This window comes from Pipra filicauda, unplaced genomic scaffold (genome assembly GCF_003945595.2).
Source record: "Pipra filicauda isolate LSUMZ 115617 unplaced genomic scaffold, ASM394559v2 scaffold589_size259243_pilon, whole genome shotgun sequence".
Classification (NCBI taxonomy): Eukaryota; Metazoa; Chordata; class Aves; order Passeriformes; family Pipridae; genus Pipra; species Pipra filicauda.
In genome coordinates this window covers 104,367-129,467 of record NW_024104741.1, presented here as the reverse complement: position 1 = coordinate 129,467, position 25,101 = coordinate 104,367, and the positions used below count along the sequence as shown (strand labels likewise).

General features: G+C 52.5%; 1 protein-coding gene and 2 gene segments (V, D, J or C); all 3 read left to right on the top strand.

The window, feature by feature from the left end:
* Positions 1-2,574, top strand: LOC113996256. The segment is given in 3 exon segments: positions 1-49; positions 829-1,104; positions 2,495-2,574. Coding segments are annotated over 3 exon segments (405 nt in total).
* Positions 2,575-2,986: 412 nt separating this feature from the next.
* The window catches only part of LOC113996254 (M1-specific T cell receptor alpha chain-like), a 36,939-nt gene continuing 14,824 nt past the window's right edge, over positions 2,987-25,101 (top strand). Inside the window, exons 1-2 of the mRNA XM_039387758.1 lie at positions 2,987-3,050; positions 3,465-3,748. Of these exons, the coding sequence (XP_039243692.1) occupies positions 2,999-3,050; positions 3,465-3,748 (336 nt within the window). The 5' untranslated portion in view covers positions 2,987-2,998. The remainder of the gene's footprint in view (positions 3,051-3,464; positions 3,749-25,101) is intronic.
* On the top strand, positions 22,476-23,846 carry LOC120324553. The segment is given in 2 exon segments: positions 22,476-22,665; positions 22,885-23,846. Coding segments are annotated over 2 exon segments (483 nt in total).

The window sequence follows — 25,101 nt, the reverse complement described above, 5'->3', positions numbered from 1 at the left end:
ATGAACCTCGGCTGTCTCATCCTCACTGTCTGCCTGGGCCACCTCCTGGGTAAGTCCTGGCTTTTCATCAGTCAGCTTTCTTCTCTTCCCGGGAAATCCTCAGCAGCTTTATCAGGCCCCTGTGGGGAAAATCCATTGAATAGAGGGAAGATGCTGTGAACTGTCTCCTCATATTTGCCTGTTTGCTTTGTGTTTTCTCCAGAATCCTTTATCTTTTTAAAGGGAAAGGGAGGAAAGAGAAGGGAAACCTCAGAACCCGTCTCTGTCTCTTCTCTCTCCTTCAAACCATCTCCCTCTGCCTCTTTCTTTGGATTCCCCTGCTATCCCCACAGGAGATCTCCTCTTTGCAGTCCCACATCCCTCCTTTTTTGATGCATATTGGCAGATCCTGTCAAATCTGCCCCAGGCACTTTAAAGCTCTCATTTCTCTGACATCAACGGCGTGTCCCATTTTGCCTCCTGGCTGCCACAAGCTTCCAGTTTTCTCCACTTGGCAACACAGCCAGGGCTCCCTCTTTCCAAGCTCAACATTCTGTGTCCTCAGGGAGTGAGGAGCTGGTTCCAGCACACAAAGTTCAGGCGTGACAGGCTGTTCCCTGCTCCTCTGAGCAGGAGGAGCAAGAACATGGACACAGCCCAGCTCTCCTCAGATTCGTGCTGTGATAAGAGCTCTGAACCATATTCCAAAATCACTCTCACCTGACTGTCTCCAGGTCTCAGGACTTCCCTACAGGGCAGGCAGCTTTCTCCACCAGGGTTTAGCATCCAGTTTACTTTATCTTGCCATAGTATTTCCCTGTGCAGCTGCTGACCTTCACTTTCTTCCAGGCACCATGGGGCAGATCGTTGTCACCCAGGAAGATGGAGAAGTCCTGGTGAAGCAGAAAGGCCTCTTCCAGACCACCTGTACATACCAGACCAATTACTTCAATGGATTGTTGTGGTACCAGCAGAGGAAAGGACAAGCCCCACAGCTGCTCTCGTCTCAGGCGGGGGCCGGCCAGAGGCAGAGCGGCCGTATCAGCACGGAGCTGAACACCACGGGGAAATACAGTGTCCTGCAGGTGGAGGAAGTGGAGGTCTCTGACAGTGCCTTGTACCTCTGTGCTGTGCGAGACACCCTGGTGCAGGGAGCTCCCTGGGCTGTGCAACAAGCCAGGGGAGGGAGGGGATGTGTCTGTGCAAGGCTGAGCTTGGGGAAAGGGACCCTCCGCTGTCCCCTGGCAGCGCTGCTTCCCCTGTACACCCAGAGATCTGCAGGCTGAGCCCCTCTTCCAGGAGAGGAGAGTGTCAGTGGTCGAGGGGAAAGAGAAAGAGGGGAAACAGTTTCCGGATTGCTCATTGTCACTTATGGGTTCCGTGGTTCTTCTTCCCAACATCTCCAGGGAGTTGTTGGGCAATTCAGGAGGCTGAGACCACTTCTGCAACGATTCCTTGTGCTGCTCTTGGCTTTCTGCTTTTCCCTGCTGCCTGTGGCTTCTCCAGGGTTTCCACTGGGCTTGTCCCTTAGAGTACCTGCTCTGGGTTGTGTCCCTCAGAGTTCCGAGTTCAAAGTAGGGTGAAAAACATAAATAAGACGTTATCTGCAATGCTCCTTCCTTGAATTGCATGACTCTAACAATTTCTGAAAGTGCTCAGATGTGCCCAATGAAAACGTCTAGTTGCTGTGTGGCAGAAGAGAAGTGGAGGAGAGAGCAGGAAGTTGGGCTGCCTTTTATACCTGCCCTTCACTGCCACACAACCAGGGGCAGCCTGGATGACTCTGGTGGAGACACTTGAGGTGTCATCCTCAGGAAGAAGTTCTGCCACCCCCAACTGGACACTCATAGGCTGTTGTGCATGGGATGATGTCCCCTTGCCTTGTCTTTCTCTCTCTCCTCAGCTCACCTCGATGCTCACTTGTGGTTGCCTCCCCATGGGTGTGCACTGAGATGATGGTTTTGATTCTGTCCTGCCTAACGCTGCCCTCAGGAAAGTGCTCTGCACTATTTTGTCTCATCTCCACTTTGTGCAGTCTCTGAGTAAACACAGACTGCCCTGTGCTTGCCTGGCACCTTGTCCTTCCTCTCGATCCTCCAGCTCTGCTGCTTTTGACCTCAGGTGTCCTCAGCAGAGTCCACGGCTGACTGTGTGTTCCTGCCTTGTGTGCTCTTGGAGCAGCTGCGTTTGCACGGACACATGTGGGGGCACAAATCTGTGTGTGATTCCACACTGGTGTGCACGAGCCTGTGGGTGTGAGTGTGTGTGTGTGTCTTTGTGTGTGTTTGTTTCCGTCCATGTGTGTCCCTCATGGGAAGTTCATTTGCTGCCTATTCCAGGGATACCGTCCTCTGTTCTGGCCCTGAACTCCACAGAGCAGCAGGTTGTCAGGGTCAGAAGGCGCGTGGGTGCAGCTGAGTGCTGACGGCACCTGCCCCCTACAGCTGTGTCCAGGGAAGAGGCAGAGAAATGCAGGTTCTGCCTCCGGAGCCCTTCTCTTCCTGTCCGTCCACAGCTCTCGCTCCGCTGCTGCTGATTTCGGCCCAACAAGGCCGGTTTCACTGCAGCTTGGATGCTGAGTTGACCTCAGTGTAAGCAACACTGGCAGTGCCTCAGCACGCCTGGCAGCCCCCCGTGCCCCCTCCCCAGCCGTGAGGCTGCTGCTCTCAGCAGCGCTGCAGAGGTGAGGAGGGGCAGGTTTGCCTGGTGGGCAGGGAGAGAGGCTCCTGAATGGCGCCGACCGTGTGCTGCCAGTCCCGGAGTGGATGTGCTTCCGATGGCGTGTGGGTGGTGTCTGGGCTGGCCCCCAGCTGTGTGCTGTGGCTGGCAATGCCAAAGGGATTTGTGCCGCTGCTTGTGCTGGTGCTGTGCGAGGAGGGGGCTGAGCCCGGGCCGGGGCGGAGCTGGCGGAGGAGGGCAGAGGAGGGAGAATGGGAGGGGATGGGAGGGGAGGCGGCCCGTCCGGAGCCGAGAGCCGGGGCTGGCGGGGGCAGCGAGGCGCGGGCGGCGGAGCGGCGGGATGCGGCGCTGGCGGGGCGCGGGGCTGGCGGCGCTGGCCGCGGTGCTGCTCGGTGCGCGGGGCTGGCGGCGGGGGACGTGGGGGTCGGGGCTGGGGCTGGAGTGGCCGCGCAGGTCTCTGGAAGCTGCCGTCCCCTCTGGCTTCTTCACAGACCTCTGTCCTTGAATCATCCTCCCATCCATCCCTCTCTCTACACCATCCCGCATTCACGCCTCTCTTCTTTGTCCAACTATCACTGCACCTTCCTTTCCTCTCTGTCTTTCTTTCTTTCTTTTGCCTATTATTCACACAGTCATGTCTCCGCTAGTGATTGACATTTCTATTACTGCACATGTTGACATCCTCTGGATACTCTTCTCCTCATCATCTCTGTATGTCCCTGACTGCTTCTGCAGGATTTCTTCTGAGAAACAACTTACAGGACAAAAAGAAATTCTGATATTTTTCTTCTTTGTCTCTCTGGCAGTGGCTGCAGGCAGAGCCCAGGTGCAACAGGAGCCGTTGGCACAAACCCCCGAGGGCACCGAAATCACCATCAACTGCTCACACCCCCGTATACGGACCGGCGACACGGTCATATGGTACCGTCAGCTCCGGGGCCGAGGCCCCCAACTCCTCGCACTTATTCTTCAAGGCTCCAAAGATCTACCGGACAAGGCGGGTCAGGTGGCGGTGTCGCCAGACCGTCGCTGGAGCACCCTCTGTCTCTCCGGGCCCCGTGTTGGGGACGCGGCGGTGTATTACTGCGCCGTGGCAGACACGGCCAGAGGAGCCGGGGCTGCGGCCGGGCACGAACCGCCGCGGGCGGGGCCGGGCGGGGCCGGGGGCACAGCGCCGGCCGGGGCCAGCAGGGGCCGCTCCTGCACCTCCAAGATTTCTTTCTCAAACCATGTCCCGCCTTCCTGGGCCCCCTTGTTTCAAAGGGCTGCTTTCCAAGGGGCTTTCCGAATCGGTGTCCTCAACAGGCCCAAGTCCAACCTCCAGAAGTCGAGGGTACAGGTTTGGTTGATGCTCCTCCTCACTTCACCAAGTGTGGAAAACATGGTCACTGTGCTCCAGATGGCCTTTGATCACCACATCTCTCACCAACCCTCCTCTGTTTGCAAACAGCAGGTCTGGGTGCTGTATAAACTCCCCCATGATCAAAAATATTAAAATTCCACCGATGGCATTGGTCTTTATGCCAGAGCAGATGCAGGAAATCATACATAAGACTGTAGTGGCTGCCAAGAGAAAGTTTCACCAACCACAAGGGATGAGATGTACATGTTACAGCATCGTCTCCCCCAGATTGGCAGCCAACTCCTCAACACAAACCCTCTGTGGGGAGCAAGGAAGCAGTGAAGAGCTCTGCACCCACCTGCAGCTCTGCTGGGAAGTGGAATCCCACAATCCTTGTCCTTGCTGATGTGCCCATTCTGTAGGTTCCTGAACTGAGGGGCCCCGAACTGGACCCAATACTTAATGTGTGGCCTCACCCACTCGCTGTGTACAGGAAAAGAATCATTTCCCTGATCCTGCTGCCACACTGTTCCAGATCCAGACCAGGATGCCATTGGCCCTCTTGGGCACCTGGGCACTTTGCTGGCTCCTGTTCAGCTTCCTGTCAATCCACACTCCCAGCTCCCTTCCTGCCTGGCTGCTCTCCAGCCACTCTGTGCCCAGCCTGTAGCACTGCCAAGGGTTGTTGTGGCCAAAGTGCAGGACCCGGCACTCGGCCTGGTTGAACCTCATCCCATTGGAATCGGCCCATGGATCCAGCCTGTGCAGGTCCCTCTGCAGAGCCCTCCTGCCTTCCAGCTGATTGACACTCCCCCCCAACTTGGTGTCATCTGCAAATTTGCTGATGGTAAACTCAATCCCCTCATCCAGATCATCAATAAAAATATTAAACAGAACTGGGCCCAACACTGATCCCTGGGGACACCACTGGTGACTGGATCCCAAGTGGATGCAGCTCCATCCCCACCACTCTCTGGGTCCAGCCCTCCAGCCAGTTCCTAACCCAGCACAGAATGCCCCTGTCCAAGCTGTGGCTGCAGCTCTTCCAGGAGTGTGCCATGGGAGATGGTGTCCAAGGCTTTGCTGAAGTCCAGGCAGACACATCCACAGCCTTCCCTTCATCCACCAAGTGGGTCACCTGATTATAAAAGGAGATCAGGTTGGTCAGACAGGACCTGCCCTTCCTAAACCCGTGCTGGCTGGGTCTGATCTCCCGACTGTCCTGTAGGCACCATGTGATCTGCTCCATAATCAAGGTGATCTGCTCCATAATCTTGCCAGACTCTGAGGTCATTCTGACAGGTCTGGACTTCCCCAGATCCTCCTTCCAGCCATTCTTATGGATAGGTGTCACAGTGACCAACTTCCAGTCCTCTGGAACATCAGGAATGACAATAAATGATGGAGAGTGGCTTTCCTTTCTACAGATATGCAATTAAAAATTGAGTCCTCCAGCTACAGGCTTTCACAGAGCTTTCAAAATGTTCCTGACAGTGTTACAAAGTCATCCCACACAGTCAGGAGTGCAGGCTCCTCGCTCACAGAAGAAAGGAATGTCCGTGTCATGGGCACTTTCAAGTGCTCCCCACAATGGCTCAGTGTCAAGACTGAGTTTTATAGGTCTCATAAGCTTTGGAGTTGGACCCAGGAGACAAGGTGAAAGCTGGACTGGATACACTGATGCAGCCTCAAGGAGGGGCAGGTTCCTTCCTACTTGATGAGTGGTTGAGCATCAGATTTGCTAAATTGCCCTGAAGGGTTGGAGGTCTGAAGTGCATGAGAGCTGGTAGGAAGCCTCTGGGAAGAGGCTGAGGGCTCCAACAGGTCCCCAGAGAACTCTGTGTGGCTCCAGCAGCTTTTAGAACTGTTCAAAGCCCATGGTCAGAGGCTTCCAAAGCACAGAGCGAAGGATCAGTCCTGCTCCCTGTTCCAGCTGGGCTTGATAACTGTGTTTGCAGGGAACTACTGGCAGGTGGGCAAACAAGACAGAGCAACAGGCATGGCCAGGTCAGCACACGGATCAGACACAAATTCACACATCATTTGCCCCTCTTGTCCCTGTCTCCATCTGTTTCCCCACAGATGCTCCAGCCCGAACTGCCTGGATTCTTCCCTTTCCCTGCCTCTACTGCTTCTTCCAAGCATCCCATGTCTTGTACTATCCCACAATACTTTTTCCACTGCATCCCTTAATGATTCCTGATCCCCTTATAGGTAAAGATACCCAGTAGTTTATAACTGGCTATTATTCTCTCTTATCTTTCTTCTGGGAGGTATCATCTTCAGAAAAATGAGTCAATTTTGATACCTGAAGAGATGGAGAGAAGATGCTTTTAAAGAAGACCTTGTCTTCTCCTGCCAGAGAGAATCGGTGTGTCTGACTCTGGGTGGGATGTTAACAGCAGGTGCTATTTGGAGACATTTTAGAAGAGAGAGAAACTCCCTGTGAAGTGAGGGAGTCAGGCCCCTGCTCCAGGTACCATCAGGGGCTGCAAAGGTGCCTGTCTCCAGCCCTGGGAGAGTGGGGTGCAGGCCTTGGTTTCTGTCTGGGCAATGGATGGCAAGATACGGCAATGCACTTTCTGAGCCCTTTCTAATAACTAATGGTGTGAAACAAGGCTACGTTCTCGCACCAACCCTATTCACAGTCTTTTTCAGCAGGATGCTCCAAAGGGCCACGGCAGACCTCAAGGATAAGGATGGTATCTACATCTGATATTGTACTGATGGAAGCCTTTTCAACCTAAGGCGAATGAAGGCCCACACCAAGACCTTAAACCATCTTGTCCGGGAGCTGCTTTATGCTGATGATGCCGCCCTTGCTGCTCACACAGAAGCAGCTCTGCAGCGTTTAACATCCTGCTTTGCAGACGCTGCTGAGCTCTTTGGGCTGGAACTCAGCTTAAAGAAGACAGAAGTTCTCTATCTACCTGCACCTCAGGAAGTCTCCCATCATCCCCATATCACCATTGGCCAATCAGAGCTCAAATCAGTCCAGCAGTTTAATTACCTGGGCAGCCTCATCTCCTTGGATGGTAAGACTGACGGGGAGATAGACAACAGGTTAGCAAAGGCATATAGTGCTTTTGGAAAGCTTCATAAAAGAGTTTGGTGAAATAAACACCTGAAGAAAAGTACCAAGATCAGTGTTTACAGACCCATAGTGCTGTCTACTCTCGCATATGGATCTGAATCATGGGTCATCTACCGCCACCACCTGTGTCTCCTGGAACGCTTCCATCAACACTGCCTCTGTACAATCCTAAACATCCACTGGTCAGATGATGTGACCAATCCATCTGTTCTAGAACAAGCAGCAGTCACAAGTATTGAGGCCATGTTGCTGAGAACACAGCTGTGCTGGGCAGTGCACATCTCCAGGATGAAGGACCAACCACCCCCTCCCTAAGATCTTGCTTTATGGTGAACTTGCCACCGGCTGCCACAAGAGAGGAGCCCCAAAGAGGAGATACAAGGACTGCCTGAAACAGCATCTCAGCCTTGGCCATATTGATCACCATAACTGGTCTACTCTGGCCTCCATCTGGGAGGTCTGGAGACAGACCATCTATAATGCTGCTGATGCCTTTGAGAATGCACGCAGGATCACCCTTGAGGAGAAAAGACAATGCAGAAAGAATCGTGCCCTGCAGAATTTACCATCTAAGGAGTCTTTCTGCTGTGCCTTTTGCAACCGGACGTGTCTATCTCGTATTGGCTTTTTTAGCCACCAGCTCACTTATAACAAATGTGGGTAGAGCCCTTCCCAAATCTTCGTTCACAAAGCCCAGCCATGATGATGATGATGATGATTACTGTCCCAGGCTGCCAGAGGCATCCCTTGTAGAGGTGATATTTTCTTATAAACTCATCTTGAATGCAAAACATCCTAACTGGTGCCATGGGCTGTGGTTTGGCTTCCTGAATGTCTGGTTTTCATTTCCTGCTTTATTTCAGACAAATTTCCCAGTGAAGACTTTTTTTTTTTTAATGTGACAGGATGAGAGGCTCAAAACATATCAGCATGGGCAGAGGACTCAGATCACACGGATCACTGGAAGAGTCCAGTAAAGGCAAATTATGTTGATCTTGGTTACTCTTTTTGGCATCCTTGTGGCACTGTTAGCAAGAAGTGGCCAGTTCCTGGTTTTGACTGTATTTGATTTAACACTGTGTGAGGAAAATTCTGCTGGCCTGTTTTGTCTGTTCCTGTTCTGCACCAGGGAGGTGGCATGGGGAAAGAAGGTGTGCAGGGTCCCTTCCAGATTTCAGAAACAAAGCTCTGATAGCAAACGTCATAATAAAAGGGCTGTTTTAGCAGTATAAAATAAGAACAGAAATATGGATAGGAATTAAATCTTACATCGTTTCAGATGCTGGGAATCCTGGATTCATACAGCATTATACAGATCAGAAAGAGCTTCTGCTTCCCTCCCACACCGTGATGCCTTATATTTTGTGTAACAAACCAAACAAAAAACCAAATCATACATTTTCTCCTAACATGCTGAAAAGTTATTTCTGCCATGACACCCACCAAGGTGCAGCACAGACTGGCACTGAGCACTCCAGCAAATTCCCCTGCAGCAGTTCCTCATGGGAAGGTAGGGGCTTCCCAAACCTTCAGTGCAAGGCCCAACAGAGCAGACACGTCTTGCCCACGATCACTGACTTCTTCAATACAATGTTTTCTTCAAAGCTCACAATGTACCTCCTCTCTGGGCAGTCTCCAAACAACACCGTTAGCCCATCTGGGGCCTTGCCCTTCTCTAGAATGCTCCCCAGGGCTACCTCCAGGGCGTCCCCAGTTCAATGCACAGTTTGTTGTGTTTCTGCATGTGTTCTCTTGCCTGCACTTGTCTGCCTGCTGGATTTCTGCAAGTGATTTTGGGTGCAGATTTCTGCATGACTGATGTCAGGGCACATGGTCATGTGTGTGTTTGCGTGTCCCCCATCACAAGGGAATGTGGTGTTCACAGCAGTGCCACCCTCCACTGCTCTGTCTATAAGCTCCACAAAGCAGCCAAGCCCAGAAGGAGACTTGGTGCAGCTGAACAGCACAGAACAAACCTGGAAGAGATCTGCCCACAGCACAGGCACTGAAATGCAACCTGCTGTATCTTCAGCCTTCTTTGTTCTGTACCTGCAAAACTCAAAGTTTTCCTGCTGATTTCAGGCCCCAAAAAGGATGACTTCATACCAGTTTGGATTCTTAGTTTAATTCAGTATGAGAGTATTTGGAGTGCAATTACCATAGCTGAAAGACACCAGCCCAAGACACAGCCATTGTCCCAAGTGCTAGAGAGTACAAAAGGATTGGCTTTGCTTTATGAGTTTCTTCTTTGAGACAAGGAAACATTAATGGCTCATTGTCAGTGTGATGTCCAGCAGGACCCCTCCAGGTAATTTTCTGTAAATCTACCTAACAGCTGGGCAGTTCCCAGCACATACTGGTGCATGGGGTTGCTCCTCCCTGGGTGCAGGGCATTGGCCCTGTGTCCAAAGGGGGGAACATTGTTACCCTCTCACAGGCATTTCACCAAACCAGCTCCTTCCCATTGTAGCTTTCAAAATGCTCACAGTGGTTAGGGTGTCTGTCCCAAACATCTGCACCATCATCTCCTTGCACTGAAATCCCTGGTCATACAGGTCATCAGGGAGCTCTGAGCCCAGGTACCTTCTGGAAACTGCTGGATCCTCCAAGAACAGTGGCTTCTTTGGCCAGGGGATGTTCACCACCTGGGCAGATTTCAGCTGAGGGTCTTTGATTTAAAAAAACAACTTCCTCTTGCAGCCTTGACTGATAAAAAGTACATTACTCCAGAATTAGATGCCCAGCAGTGAAGGCCTCTTTCCATTGTATGCACAGCACCCACCAAAATGAGAAACACGGCCAAGGCTGAGGATTTACTGGGAGGCTAGAGAGAGGTGCTGCTCAGGAGCAGTTGTTTCCAGTGCCAGGGCTGCTCCTTGGCACTTCTCTCCTCACCAGCACTAGGATTTTGTCTCCTGTCCCTGTCTCTGTCCCTGTCCCTGTCCCCGTCCCTGTCTCAGCCCCTTTCCTTTTTACTGTGCCAGCAGTGGCTGCAAAGACCCAGGCCCTGCCCTTATGCCCTGCAGATTTCCCCTCCCCACCACTCCATCATCCTGCCCTGCCCCAGCCAGCACTTAGCCAATCCATTGGAATCAGGACTCCATCCCCTTATCCTAGGAATTTATCTGTTCACCCATTAAAATAAGACTTCCCCTCCCTTATCAACTTTCTCCAGGAGTCCTAATGTGTAGAGAAACACTGAACAGCTGGTTCCAAAATACCAGAGGCTAAACAAAGAGAAACGCAAAACCTTTTGAAAAGAACACCACACCTCTGTTTCCCAGAGCCTCAAACGTTCAGGGGAGCCGATGTGCTTTCAAAAGCCCACCCATCAACAGGGAGCACACAAAAGCAGACACACTCTGCAGCGAGGGAGAAACATTACCTCGTTATCTTGCAGAGTAAATGTTAACAAAGGAGAAGGAAGCCCAGGGAAAAGTGCAGGAAGCCACTGAGACTGTTCACTCTGCTGTGAAGACAAGCAAAGGCAAAAGGTGAATGGGCCTCATTCTGACCTTCCACACCCCAGAGGCGTGACTGTGTCACACATGCTCTGGCACTCTCTGTAGGATGCAGCCATTTCATTGTGCCTCGTCACGAGTGACGTGTCCTGCAGTGCACTGAGAGCTTCCCAAGGGATTCTTGAGCTGGGAAAAATGATCTTCACTGTGGCTGTGCCAGTGTCTGTTCTGCTAATTCAGTCAGGTTAGTGCATTCATGTACTTCCTATCATCTCTCACAATGCTTTTCAGTAGGCTATTCAGAGGTCTCTGCTGACAAGAGGATGAGGTCAGGGAGAAATGTAGAGGGAGGATGGAAGTAGATACCTGAACTTTCCATTTCTTTGGAAAGACAGCAAAGTTGGGGGACAAGGAGTCCTAAACACAAAGCAAGTGAGAGAAGGAAGTAAACTTCTCTGCAGACACGTTTATGCCTGTGTTGCAGGTCTGGTTGGAGGTGACTCCCAGAAGCAATTCTTCTCTGAAGTGTCAGCCACAGTTGGACAGCGAGTGGTTCTGCCTTGCCAGTCCACCACCGAGAACACTTTGAATTTCTTCTGGTACCACCAACTCCAAGGGAAAGCTTTGGAATTTCTCCTGCATGCATTTATTTCAGGAGGCAAGTTCCGCAGTGGCCGATTCTCTGTGGTGGTTGTTAATAAAACAGCCCCCTTAGAAATAGCAAGTCTCTCTTTTCAGGACACTGCGATTTATTACTGTGCTCTGGGGCACCACATTAAGCTAAGCCAAACTTCTACTCATACAAAAACTGCGTCAGCAGCAGCACAGGAGGGATGATGCTCAGCATCCTCCAACCTTGGCTGTGCTTTCATCTCCGAAATGATCCTCTCCTTATATCAGCCTGTCCAAATTCTCCTATCTCAACTCCTGCCTACTTTTTTCAGTTTCCACCTATGCAGAGCAGGGACACAGAAATGTAGAATGATGCGACTTTTTGTAGATGAACTGAGACACTTGGCTTTTCTCACTTCCTCACACAGAAACCAACAGCCCTCAAGGAAACAATCAACACATCTGGGCATAACATCCAGTTTCAGTGACAATCCTTACCTGCGCTTGATTTCTCCAGGGAGCTGACACTGCAGAATGCAGTACTGCTGGGGTGACAGCGTCCTGTCCAAGGCTTTGACCTGGCTGTGGGCAGGGGTCCCAGTATCTGCTTTGCTCCTGGCCAGCCCTAGCCCTTCACACAGGAATCCAATGGACAAGAGCCCCTCATCTTGCCCCTCTTTGCAGAGCAGCCAAAGAACAGGAAAGCAGCTTTTACATTAATGCCTCAGCACTGGGCAGGGTGTCTTTCTCTGTGCTGCACATGGTTAGATGATGAGATCTCCCACACCCCAGCCAGCAAAAAGTCAACTTCTTTGGAAAATAATAATGAAGAGGAGAGGTAAAGAAAGCCTAGTAAAACTAAGAAATACCTAAGCAACTGATGGCATTGCAGCCCGTGAGACAAGACTTTATATTAAAAACAGTGCCTTGAGATCATCACATAATGACAATTACTAAAGATGAAGATGAAGATGATGATGAAGATGATGATGATGATGATGATGGGGGTTCCCCTAGGTTGTCCTCACTGTTTCGTAGCATTGGGAATTCAAAGGCAATTTGGTTTGGGCAGCCCGGACCACAGGTAGAACTCAGCTTGGCCTGTTCTATGGGGAGAGCTCCTGGAGCCACATTGGTCCTGTTGCTCACAAGAGGTTTTCCCACCAGGAAACCTTAACTGCAGTACACTGGGCATCACCATACTGCCAGGATCTGAAGGACACCTTCTGGTGTCCTGGCAAGAATGACAGAAAAAGATACCTAAGGGTGCCCTGGCAATTTCAAATGGTTTCTCTTTATCAACTCCCAGCTTTTGGGTTCAGGGTTGGCACAAGCACCAAAGTATAGTGTGCGGTGAATATGGGACAGGCAGGGGTGACAAGGGTACAGGCAGGGAAAATGCAGGGAAAGTTGGGGATTGCTAATTCAGAGCAGTTCTGACTATGTGGACGCTTGTGTCTGTGGGATTATTTTCCCACTCTGGGAAGACAGACAAGGAGGCTTGGTTCCTGGGAGCTCAAGCAGGTCTGTGCAGTCCCAACATCTCCCTACCACCATCTCCCACTGCACCTCTGCTATTTCCTAAACGTGGAAGTCACAGCGACCTAGCCTGATTTCACTGGTTGCCCACAGGACACTCGTACAGCCCAGCAGGAAACAAGGGCAAGAAGAGGTTACAAACCTGGGAAGGACGATCCGGGGCGTGTGGGGATGCAGTAGCGGTGGGGAAGGGTGAGCTCTGCAGTGTGCAGGGGAGCAGTGTGGGACAAGGCGGTAGGAGTGCAGAAGGTCTTTTCCATACTGCCTCCCCCTCGTGTCCCGGGGGGGCCGGGGCGGGTCTGTGGGGTCGGGCAGAGGCGCCGGCGCTGCCCCGGCGAGGCGGGGCCGGGCAGGAGCGGCCCGAGCGCGGCTCCGCTCGGCTCGGGGGCGGCTCCCGCGGAGCCCTCGGCCGCGGCCGGGCACGATGTCGGCCGGGCTGGGGCCGTGGCTGCTGGGCTTGGCCTTGGCCTTGGGGCCGGCAGGTGAGAGCCGGGCGGGGAGGGCAGCGAGCCCGGCGCTGGGGAAGGAGGGAGCGGGAGAGGAGAGGCGGGAGCAGGGGCAGGAGCAAAGGCAGAGACAAAGGCAGAGGCTGGGACAGGGGCAGGGGCAGGGGCAGGTGCAGGGTCAGGGGTAGGGGTAGGCTCTCTCGGCGGGTAGATCTGCACTCTCAGGAGCAGGTGCAGCTCAGCCCCAGGAGGCCGGCTGGGCTTTGTCAGGAGAGAACGGAGCGGTGGCCGCGTCTTTGCCGGGGCGATGGCACCGCGGGAGCGTCCTCGGTCCGTGGTCGCGCCCTGCCCGATTCCTGCGCTCTCCCCCGCAGGGCTGTGGGCACAGTGGAGGCTGGAGGAGGCCGGCGGGGGACACCGAGCTCCCGGAGACTCCGTGCTCCTCTCCTGCCGCGGGTCCAGATTCAGCTTTGGAGATTATGATGTTTGGTCACTCGAGACACCCCGAGGCAGCCTCGAGTGTGTGTCCTTTATCGACTCCTGGGGCCGTGTAATGAACAACAGGGCAGCAGTGCAGGATCGGGCCACAGCCTCCAAGGACAATTCCCAGTCCAAGTCATCCTTGTCCCTGCTGACCCTGCACCCCCAGGACTATGCTCCATACTTCTGTGCCCTTCACACGGGACAGGAAACCCAACTGAGCTTTAACACAAACCTGCTGGGGCCTGGCACAGGGTGTGTTAGATGAAGCTAAGGTGAGAGTTCCCTGGGACCAGGAGCAGAGGGGTCTCAGGGCTGTTCCCAAGGATTCAGGTGCCATCACTGTGCACCACAGGTGTTCCTGGCCTTCACTGCACACTGCAGGGATACTCATTTATTGCCAATCTAACTAAGAGTAGAATGGTGAGTCACTTAAAAATGCCTTGCCACCACTTTATCCCTGTTTCTTCCCAGGCTCACTCTCAATTCTTCATTCCTGAATTCTCCACTTCTTCTCCCCCAAAAACTAAGGGCAATAGGGAATGGGATGTGGGGTAATTTTTAAATATTTAATCACTAGTCTTCATCTCTACTGCTCCTTCTTCCCACGGTCTGCAGTTCTTCACAAGTGACTCCACCATAGTTCCTTCACAAGGGCTGCAGTTCTGAATCAACCCACTCCAGCCTGGGTTCCCCACAGGCTCCACTTCCCCAGGGTCATGACCAAACAGCTCATGAAGATCTCCAAGCATGGAGACTCCACAGTGTGCCTGGGCAACCCGTTCCAGTGCTTGGTCACCCTCACACTGTGAAAAAGTGTTTCTTGAGGTTCAGAGGGAACCTTCTGTGATTTTGTGTTTGTGCCCATTGCCCCTTATCTTGTCACTGGGCACCCTTAAGAAGAGGCCTGGCCACATCTCCACCATTTCCTTTCCCTCCTGTTGTGGGTTAAGCTGAGGCACCAAGCCCTGTACAGCTGCTCACACACTGTCCCCTCAGAGGGATGTGGAAGAGTCAGAAGGGTAAAAGAGACAAAACTCATGTGTTGAAATCAAGATAGTCTAACAGGTGAAAAAAACCCCACTTGCCTAACCCAAGCAAAATAAAGAATTTATTCCCTTCTTCCCCATTGACAGAAAGGTGTTCAGCCATTTGCAGGAAAGCCAGACTTCCTCATGCTGAAAGATTACTTGGGAAGACAAAGTCCGTAGCTCAAAACATCCCACTATCCCCTTTCTATCCATGAGTTTTCTTTCCTAGAATGATGTGTTACAGTGTGGAATAATCCTTTGCTCAGTTGGCATCCAATATGCTGCTGTGTCCCATCCCAGCTTATTGCCCACCCCCAGCCTACTCAGTAGTGAGGCAGTGAGAGAAACAGAAGAGGCCTCTGTTGAGGTGGTTTTGGTTGGGGTAGAATCCCTCCTGCATGTTCATGTGGGACACAGCCCCTGCAAGGGGGGAGTCAGTGAGTGGGCTGTGCCTGCAGTCAGAGAAATGGGATCTCATTGCGTCTGGGTGCTCCCAGTGGAGAGGAGGGGATAGAGTTGTCATGGTTTGAGATAGTCCCAAAATCCAATTCCCTAGCTCCATTCCCCCCTCCCACATCTCAACCTAATGTGAGATGGGTTTTTCCAGACAAAACACACCAGACTCAAAGTGGGGAAAAGGGAATATATTACAATGACTGTACAAATAAATACCATATCACATTATACACATGATCACAACTATCTCTACCATGATATATGTATTTACAGTGGATCAGATCTCTTCTCTCCTCCAAATAAAAGTCCAGGAGGGAAAGAGGGACAGATCCCTTCCAGTCTCTGAACAGCAGCATCTTCTAAGGCAGCAGGTTTCTTCTTCTCATGCATGCAGCAGCTGATAGCTGGCTTTCTGCCAGCATCCACGAGGGAGGTATCCAAGCCTCTCTCTCGGCTCCATCGCCTCACAACCGAGGGGTCTTCCGTGGGCTTCGTAACCCCAGACAAGGTCGTTTCACCACGTCATATCACGAAGACACAGGGGGGTCTTCGTGACGGTCTGGTATCTCTTGCAGGGCCTCTGTGCCCTGTCTCTCAGGCTGCCACCGTGGCAGCAGTGCGAGGGGGGAGCCAAGGTCAACTCCCCCTGCATTCCATCTGGCCGTCCCGGTCCAGCTCCAGGACGCTCTGAGCTTCTCAGCTCCTCTCTCTCTCCGGTGCTGCATGTCCAAAACTGCTCTCCAAAATAGGAGTCCATGTCCCTCTTCTCCAAGAGGGGTCTCAAGGGAGTTTTGGGGGAGTGTGGTACAGTCTTACCCCAAACTCTGTCTCTCTGCTGCTTCTCCAGTTCAGGTCCTTATCTCTGGCTCTCTGCCACCGTTTCTCTGGTCAGCGTCGGCTGCTGCTCTGTGCCCATGGAGAAAACATCTCCCGGCATACTACAGGCACCTAGCCCAGCTTTATGCTGTTCCAGGTCCCTGCAGCCCCCCAGCCAGGGGCTGGGAGGGGGCCAGAGGGCCCAAGGGGCTCAGAGCCCCTTCCTCGTGGCTCTACAACATGGCCACCTCTCCTACAACAACCAAAACTAGAACTCTTCTTTTCCGGTCTGGTTGTGGTATGTTTACATTTCTGCAGGAGTGCCCATTGGGCAGAACTTCAAAACTTCCAGGGGTTTCCACCCCTTGGGGTCTACCACTTCTCTTAGTCTCTGGGGAAAACAAGGTTCAAACCACTACAACACTAAAGACTGTTTCAGTTCAAAGGAAAGTACAACAACCATCTTTTCCAAATGTTTGATGAGCTCAGGCATGAATGAAAGATAAAAGCATGTGGTTGTACTGCCTGAGTGTTGTCCAAATGCCTTTAACACACTGTCAGGCTTGGGGCATTGATCACATATCCAGGATATTTGTTCTGTTTGACCACTCTTAGGAAAGAAAAGCATAAACCTCCTCTGGTACAGCTCTGAACCACCCCCACACGACTTACCTCTGTGTACCAGGGGGAAACTCACTCTCTACCACCCCTCCTCAGGAAGCTGAGAGAAGGATGAGCAAGCCCCTCAGCCTATTTTTCTCCAAGTTAGACAAATCCTCCATGGGCTTCTGGCTGTAGGGAACCTGGCATGTCCTACAATGCTGGAGCAGCCCCAAGTGTCCCAGGGCACCACAGCTCTGCCTGGCCCTGCATCCCCCTGCTTCTTTTCCCAACCTCAAGCCTCCACTCTCAGTGGGCTCCTCTCCAAGTCCCTTTTCCCACCCCTGTCCTGACAATCCCATCCAAAAGGGACCATGTTCTGTTACCCAGGAAAAGAGAGGGGAAGGAATGGATTCAGACAGTCTGTGCAGGGCCACTGTGGAGTGGGCAATGCTCCCCAAAAGGGTCGTGGCAGCCAGGATGGTGACAGTGTGTCAGGGCTCACAGGTGTCACATCCTGTGGTCACAGGGAGAGCTCTGGGTTCCTGCTGAGTAGGAGGACACAGGGAAGGGAAGTATCCTGGCTCTGCTGAGCAGCTCCAACAGCCTGGTCCCTGCTGAGTCCTGGGCTGCATTTACTGCTTGGGGGGATGTAACAGAGAAGGGACTAAGTCAAGGGAAAAAACACAGGTTCGAGAGATTCTGGAACGTGAATAAACCAAACACCGTTGCTAGTTGGCAAAAATAATAGCTATTTATTAGGAAAAGGTGGTAAACAAGAAAAAAGGGAGAAAATAAAACAGGTGTCTGAGGGGAAAAGATTGGGGCAGAGGAAAAAGTGCATGAAAGACCCTAGGAAGAGGGCTTTTCCCCCCATACTCACCCAGGTGTCACCTGTAAACCAGTCTTACCCATCCTAACCAATAATGAAGTCTCTCTGCAGCAGCTGCGGGTTCATGGGGGGTGGCAGGCTTCCACTTCAAGCAGGCGTCCCCGCTGAAAGCAACTTGGTCCATCGTGGAGAGCCAGCCCCCCCCAAGAAGCGTCTCTGCTTTTTATAAAGTTTTTGAGAGCACCTGCCCCGGAGAGGTGCGGCCAGCACCGCCCCGTCAGGGCTCTGAATCCCACCCCCTGGGTTATGTAAGTGCACCCCTCCTGTGCCTGCGTGAGCACTTTGGAAAGTCCCCCACGCAGGCGCAGTGATTTAGGGGGGTCTTTTCAATTGAGGCGGTGGGTTTACTTCATCACCCTCCTCATCACTTTGTCCTCCAACTGCCCCTGACGAACAATTGACCAATCACAACAGACCAATTAAAACAGTTTACACAGAAGCTCTCCCTCCAAGGCCAAGTTCACTGCTTTATCAGAAGACTTGGCAGGAGAAAATATAAACTAACTGCAGGTGGCTAGGGCCAAACACAGACCAAAAAAATAACATCCCAACTTCGTCCCGATACAGGGGATCTGGGAGGGCTTTGAGAGGAAGAGGCAGCTGGAGAAGTGTCATCACGGGGAGGGAGAGGGGTGCTGGGGGAGAGTGGAGGGAGCAGGGTGAGGAGCACTTCTGCCCTAAGGGTGCCCTTTCCAAGTGGAACTGGGATCCTGGGGGTCCCATGTGGGAGCAGCAGCTCAGCAGCAGCAAGGGCCAGGAGCCCAGGGGAAGGACAATGTGCCACCCTCCCAGGGAAGCTCCAAAGTCCCAGCAAACCCTGCAAAACTTCCTCAGGGAAAGGTCAGGTTTGCCCCACAGCAGCACCTCACCTTTTGCACAGCAGAGCTTTTCCTGCCAAATGAACACTCTGTTCTTACACCTGCAGGGTGAGAGACACCCGGGAGTGCACCAACAGCTTCAACTTCTGCTCCAGCAGCCCCCAGCTCTCACCCTCCCTGTTGTCAGAGACAGAGGGAGGGACTGGGAGGGACTGGGCCTGAGTGCAGTGACAGAGGCACAGGCAGGGAAGGTGTGGGCAGAGCTGTTCTGCAGGCAGAGAGAAGCTGGAGAGAGGTGAGACAGATGGGCCTGGCCATGTGGACTGTCCTGTGTGGGGGGTTCTTGCCCATTGTAGGTAAGTGAAAGGAAGGGGTGATGCCCCCCAGGAACTGAGCGTGCCCCTGTGCTCTGCACGGCTCTGGGGAGCTGTGCTGACCCCTTGCAACCTGATCTACTCCCTGGCTCGACCTGTCCCACCATCCCTGTGGAGCAGGGTGAGAACAACCATCCTCCTCTTCTAGCTGGGAGTTCATCACCTCCATCCCAGCTGCCTCCTCTGCAGGGTGGGGACAGCAGGGCACGGCCCTGCTGCACTCAGATCTTGGGCCAGAACACTTTGCACTTGGACTGGACACTGCTCATGGGGCACTGCAAACCATCTTGCAAAGCCCAGCTTGAGGATGGCAGCACAGGGCCCTAAGCCCCACTTGCCTGTGAGAGGTATTTGCCTCTCTCATGTGACTTCACAGAAGTTTCAAGGACAGGTTAGGTTTGTTCCTCACCATCTAGGAGTGGTCATGGCATGTTCTCTCTCTCTGCAGCAGTCACTGGCCAGGTGGTCTTGGAGCAACACCCCAGGGAAGTGACTGTGGGAGAGGGAGATAAAGTCACCTTGCAGTGCAGCATGACACGAGGTGTTATGAGGAATTACTACATGTACTGGTACCGTCAGGACCCACGTGGCACTCTGGAATGGATTTACAGGGAGGGTGATATCTATGGCGAAGGTTTCCAAGATCACTTTAAGGGATCAGTGAAGAGCTCCGAGAACAGAGTCACACTGCAGATCCTGGCAGCAAAGCCAGGGGATGCAGCAACGTATTACTGTGGTGCAAGAATCACCCTGGAGCAGCTCTGCAGCAGAGTGGAACAAAAACTGACTGACAGGAGGACAGATCTCTCAGCATTTCTTTCCGGCAGCTGCTCCCCAGGGGCTGTTCTCGGGCAATGGCAGGTGCAGGAAACAGACCTCTGGCTTGGTGGCAGTCCAGGCAGTGGAGGGAAGTGTGGTAGAAGGGCTGGTACCATTTATGATGCAGGAGGATCTTTTCTGGGAACTTAAAGGACTGTTTAAACAAGTGCAGTTTTAGTGCACTTTGCCTGAGCCTCTCTCCAACATGGCCTCATTCTTCCTCTGTGCTTGACCACGGAGCCATGGGATCATGGAGATGTGTTGTGGTATCTTCCAGTTCCAGTTCTGTGGAGGATGGAGCCAGGCTGTTCAGGAAAGAAAGAGCAACAGATGACATTGCTCTGGGTGGCTGCTACAGATCACCTGATCAGGAAGAAGAAGTAGAGAAGGTGTGGAGGGTTGATGTCATCTGTCCACCCGGTGCCCATCAAAACACTCCTCTCAGTCCCTCTTCTCAACTGGACAGGGGGAAAAATTGGAATGAAAGGCTTATGGAGCAAGATAAGGACAAGGAGATGTCCCAGAGCTTCCCATCCTCAGCATGAGCTCTCCAGGGAGCCACAGATCTTTCCAGGACATATCCATTTGCTCCAGTGTGAGATCCTCTGTGGGCTGCAGAGTCAATATATGCTGTACCATGGTGTGCAGAGGGACAACCTACACCACCCTGATCTTCATCAGGGGCAGCCAGGGAATCTCTGCTTTGGCCTCTGGAACAGCTCCTGGTCCTCCTTCCTCAGGGACAGTCAGCATGGCTTTGTGAAGTGGAAATCTTGTTCAACCACATTTACAGCCTCCTACAACCAGTCGATGGGTGTTGGTGGATGAGGAGAGAGTGAGAATTGTCTGTTCTTCATTGTCCTGGTTCTGGCCAGGATAGGATTAATTTTTGCAGTATCCAGGTGGGGACATGCCTGGGACCCAGAGGTTTTTCCGTACCACCTTATGTCATTGCTGGGGGTGGAGGGCAAAAGGACTCTTGCGAGGAGAAGGGGATCCTTCTGGTTGAGAAAATGTGGAAGAAGGAGCTGTCTGGTATTTTCTGTTATCATGGATGTTTGTCCATGTGAATAATTTCTTACACCTTTTGTAATTAATGGAGTTTCTGCTACTGTTCATTTTCTTATCTCATTGCTGTTTCCAGTAAATTGTTCTTACCTCATTATGTGTTCTTTGCCTTTTGAGCCTCCAATTCTCAACTACATTCTGTCACAGCAGGCAGGGGTAGGGGAAGGGGGAGCGAGAGAGAGCAGTGTGTGGTTGTGGAGAGTCTTGGTGGGGGCACTGAATTGAGGAGAACCTAAACCACAACATTGCTTCAGTTATGCTTTCAGCACTGACTTCCCTAGAAACGTTGTGGACAAAGTCCTTTTTTTATGGACTAGAAAAGGGCTCAGTGACATGGATTGTGCAAGGGAACATGTTCCTTGCTCCAGACTCTCCCCCTGGACTCTGGGAACTGGGATTCCTGAAGGCCAGTCTGGCTGGTAAAGACTGAGGTGAATAAGTCATTCAGTACCTGAGCCCTTTTCCATGTCCTGGTCAGCAGATCCCCATCCCATTCAGCACTGGGTCTGCATTTTCCCTGGCCTTGTTTATCCAAGCAGCCTCCTGGCATGTTGACCTGACTCTTTGCTCACTGGGGAGGAATCCTCTTGAGCTCAACACTGGTGAGACTGTGGACTGCTGTGTCTCCTCCTGGACTTCCCAGAATGAGAAGGACATGGACATATGGGAGCAAGTGCAATGAAGGGCCATGAAGACGAGGAAGGGAGCAGCTGATATATGAGGAGAGACTGGGAGAACTGGGTTGGTTTAGTGTAGATAAGAAGTTGCTGTGGGAGAAATTTGTCACTTGTACCCCCAGCAATCCTCCAGCAGTGGTCTTTGGGTGGCTGTGAGGGGGAAAGGGAGAGCTTCTTCTCATCATTTCCTGATTGAATTTCCTCCCATGCACTCTGCCCAGGAACGCAGCCTCCAGCAATAAGCGAGAGCCAGCAGTAGACCTCGCAGGTGCCAGGCAACTGGTCAAATGAGAATGTTCTTTCCCATCTTCCCAAAGCCATGTGCTTAGCTAAATTATAAAAAATAACTTCTCTTGGTACTTCTACACTAAGAATCCTTGCCTCCCTCCTCAGGTGGCCTGTAACTGACAGATATTGCAAAGTAAGTTTTCCCCTTGCTGGGGCAAGATGTGAATGGGCCTGTGAGTGAGTCTTTCACAGGATCACAGAGAGGGTGAATTCGGAAGATGCCTCATTTATACAAGGAGGGCTTAAAAGAAAGATGGGCACAGAATTTTTAACATAGTTTGCAAGGACAGGACAAGGGGTGGCAGTCTTAGACAGAAAGAGGATAGATTCAGACAAGATACAAGGAAGAAATTTTTTATAATGACGGTGATGGAACAAGTTGCCCTCAGAAATTGTATCTGTTTCAACCATGAAACAAATAGGGTGGAGCTTGATCAAGTTGATGAAGATTGGCCTGACCAGATTGAAGATGTCCCTGTTCATTGCAGGAGGGTTGAACTAGATGACCTTGAAATTCCACTTCCAACTCAAACTAGTCTATGATTCTAAACCGCTTTATATTTCTATACATTGAGAAGGGAACATCTCCCCCTCCCCAACCCCCAGCTTTTTCTTCTCCAGGGTAAACAGTCCCACCTCCCTCAGCCTTTTGTCATGCAAGAATTACTCCAGTCCCATAATCACCTTCATGGCCCTTCGTGGGCCTCTTCCCAGTAGATCCATCTCCCTAGTAGGGGGAGTCAAGATGTGTCCCCAGTACTCCAGGTGCGGCCTCAGCACTGCTGAGCACAGAGGCCCCATCAGCTCCCTGACCTGCTGGCAGTAGTCTGTGTAGCACAGCCCAGGATCCCAGTGACCTTCTGTGCTCCAAGGGCAAATTTCTGGGCAAGTTGTCCACAAGAACACTCGGTCCTTTTCTGACAATGTGTTCTCCATCTGCGCAGCGCTGTTTTGTGTCCGCGGCATCCCCGTGCTCGCCCCTTCTCGTGTCCCGGGGGGGCCGGGGCGGGTCTGTGGGGTCGGGCAGAGGCGCCGGCGCTGCCCCGGCGAGGCGGGGCCGGGCAGGAGCGGCCCGAGCGCGGCTCCGCTCGGCTCGGGGGCGGCTCCCGCGGAGCCCTCGGCCGCGGCCGGGCACGATGTCGGCCGGGCTGGGGCCGTGGCTGCTGGGCTTGGCCTTGGCCTTGGGGCCGGCAGGTGAGAGCCGGGCGGGGAGGGCAGCGAGCCCGGCGCTGGGGAAGGAGGGAGCGGGAGAGGAGAGGCGGGAGCAGGGGCAGGGACAGAGGCTGGAACAAAAGCGGGGAGGCGGCAGGGGCGGTGGCTGTGTCTGTACCGGGGCTGAGGGCACCGGGGCAGTGGGGGAACACGCTCGGTCCGTGGTCGCGCCCTGCCCGATTCCTGCGCTCTCCCCCGCAGGGCTGTGGGCGCAGCTGAGGCTGGAGGAGGCCGGCGGAGGGCACCGAGCGCCCGGGGAGTCCGTGCTCCTCTCCTGCCGCGGGTCCGGCTTCACCTTCGAGAATCATTATGTTCGCTGGTACCGTCAGGCACCCGGAGTGGGGGTCGAGTGGGTGTCCTGGATAAGCCATTTTTCATCACAGATTCAGTTTGGGCCAGCAGTGGAGGGTCGAGCCACAGCCTCCCGGGACAATTCCCGCTCTGAGGCATCTCTCAGCCTGCACCTCCTGCACGCTGGGGACTCTGCCCGCTACTTCTGTGCTGTTTGCACAGAGATACGAAATCGGCTGAGCTTGAACACAAACCACCCGTCAGTGTCCCAGCCTCGGAGCTGGAAGGGGCTGTGTCCCACAGATGTGCAGGTTTGCTCCCAAAGAGTCCTGTAGTCACAGCATAGAATTTTCAAATGTTTGAGTGTACCTTTTGCTGTCCCCTAATGAGCTCTAACCCTTCTTCTTGTCTTCTCCTCAATTTTCAAGTCAGCTCATCTCTCACCTCCCAAACTGCTTCAGCTTTAGAAGCAACTTTTCCTGTTTCCCTTGGTTCCCAGTATTACGGGTACCCAGTGCAAATGGTGAGGTGTGAACAGCCCTGCTGTGGTTTTGGGCAGGGCTCATGTTCACTCAGTCTAGCTCATGAGTTTTGCTCCCTGAGGGGTGAGAAGAGGAAATGGGGAAATTCTAGATGGTCATTTGGGAGCTCAGTGGAAGATTACGGAACCCTGTGTTTCTTTACCAGATCTGAGATTCTAAAGGGAGCAAGGTTTTGCAGCTGCTGGATCCTGGAGATCACAAGCAGAAACCCAGGGATGTGGCGGAGCAGTTTAAGTGACTGCTTAAGCTGTTCCTGTCTGTTCATCCTTGTCTCCTGGGGTTGCAGGTGGCCTTTCCCAAGTGCAGACAAAGGCCTCAGGCCCCACAGGAGGGAAGATGTCAGAGTCTGTCTCGCTTACCTGTCACATCTCTGGTGTCCCCATCACCGACAGCAGCTACGCATGGGACTGGATCCGGCAGACTCCTGGCAAAGAGCTGCAGCACATAGTGCTGCAATATCCTTTCACAGGGCTCCAGCACATCGCTTCATCCTTCCAGACCCGAGTCACCAGCTCTGCAGACCCCTCCAGGAACCAGCTGTTGCTGGAAGTGCTCTCACCAACAGCTGCAGACACGGCCACCTATTTCTGCAGCACTCGAGAACTTGAAAAGGGCACAGTGCTTGAAACACAGGCAGGGCCAGGGCAGAACTGGAAGGAGGGGCTTTACCCAGTGGGGTCTTTTGGGGTTGCTGCAAGGCAAGACTCTTCCCAGACTTCTCAAGACTAGTCTGGGCTGTCTTTTCCCAGAAACAGATGCAACAGTAGCAATAACAGCAGCAGTCTCCCACAAGCACACCCCAAACCACGAACATGTTAACTTATCACTTCCTTCTCAGTATCTCCCACAGGCAGACAGAGCCAGGGAAACAGGGTGTTTGGGGATTTGTTTTTGTTTGTTTGTTTGTTTTTATTAAATAATGTGCTGGTTCTGGCTGGAGTACATTTCTTTATAGTACCTAGAATGGGACTATATTTTGAATTTGTGCTGGAAACCGTGTTGATAATTCAGGGGTGTTTTAGTTATTCCTGAGCAGTGCTGACAGAGAGTCAAGGCCTCCTCTGCTCCTCCTACCACTCACCAGGGAGTAGCTGTGGGTGCACAAAGTCTGAGAGGGAGCACAGCTGGTTCAGCTGACCCCAACTGACCAAAGGGGTATTCCAGACCATATCACATCATGCTCAGCATTTAAAGATGGGAGAAGAAGAAGAAGGAAGGGGGGGACATTGAGTGATGGCATTTGCATTTCCATGTAACCTCTGTGCTTTTCTGGAGTAGGCAGAACTCTTGGGTGTTATGGAACTAGTGAATGAATTCTTTGCTTTGCTTTGCTTGTACTCACAGTGTTTGCTTTATTTATTAAACTGTTGGGTTCTTTATTAAACCCATGAATTTTCTCATTTTTACTGTTTCAGCAGCTGTGTGGCCCTGAGTTGCCATCTGTGGTGAAACCATGACAAAGAAACAAATGAGCATTGAATGAGTTAAAATTTTACCATGGAAAGGCAGAAGTCAACTGCATTTGGACACTTCATATTGTTTAGGGAGTCTCACAGGAATGTTGCAGCAGCCCATAACCATAGTC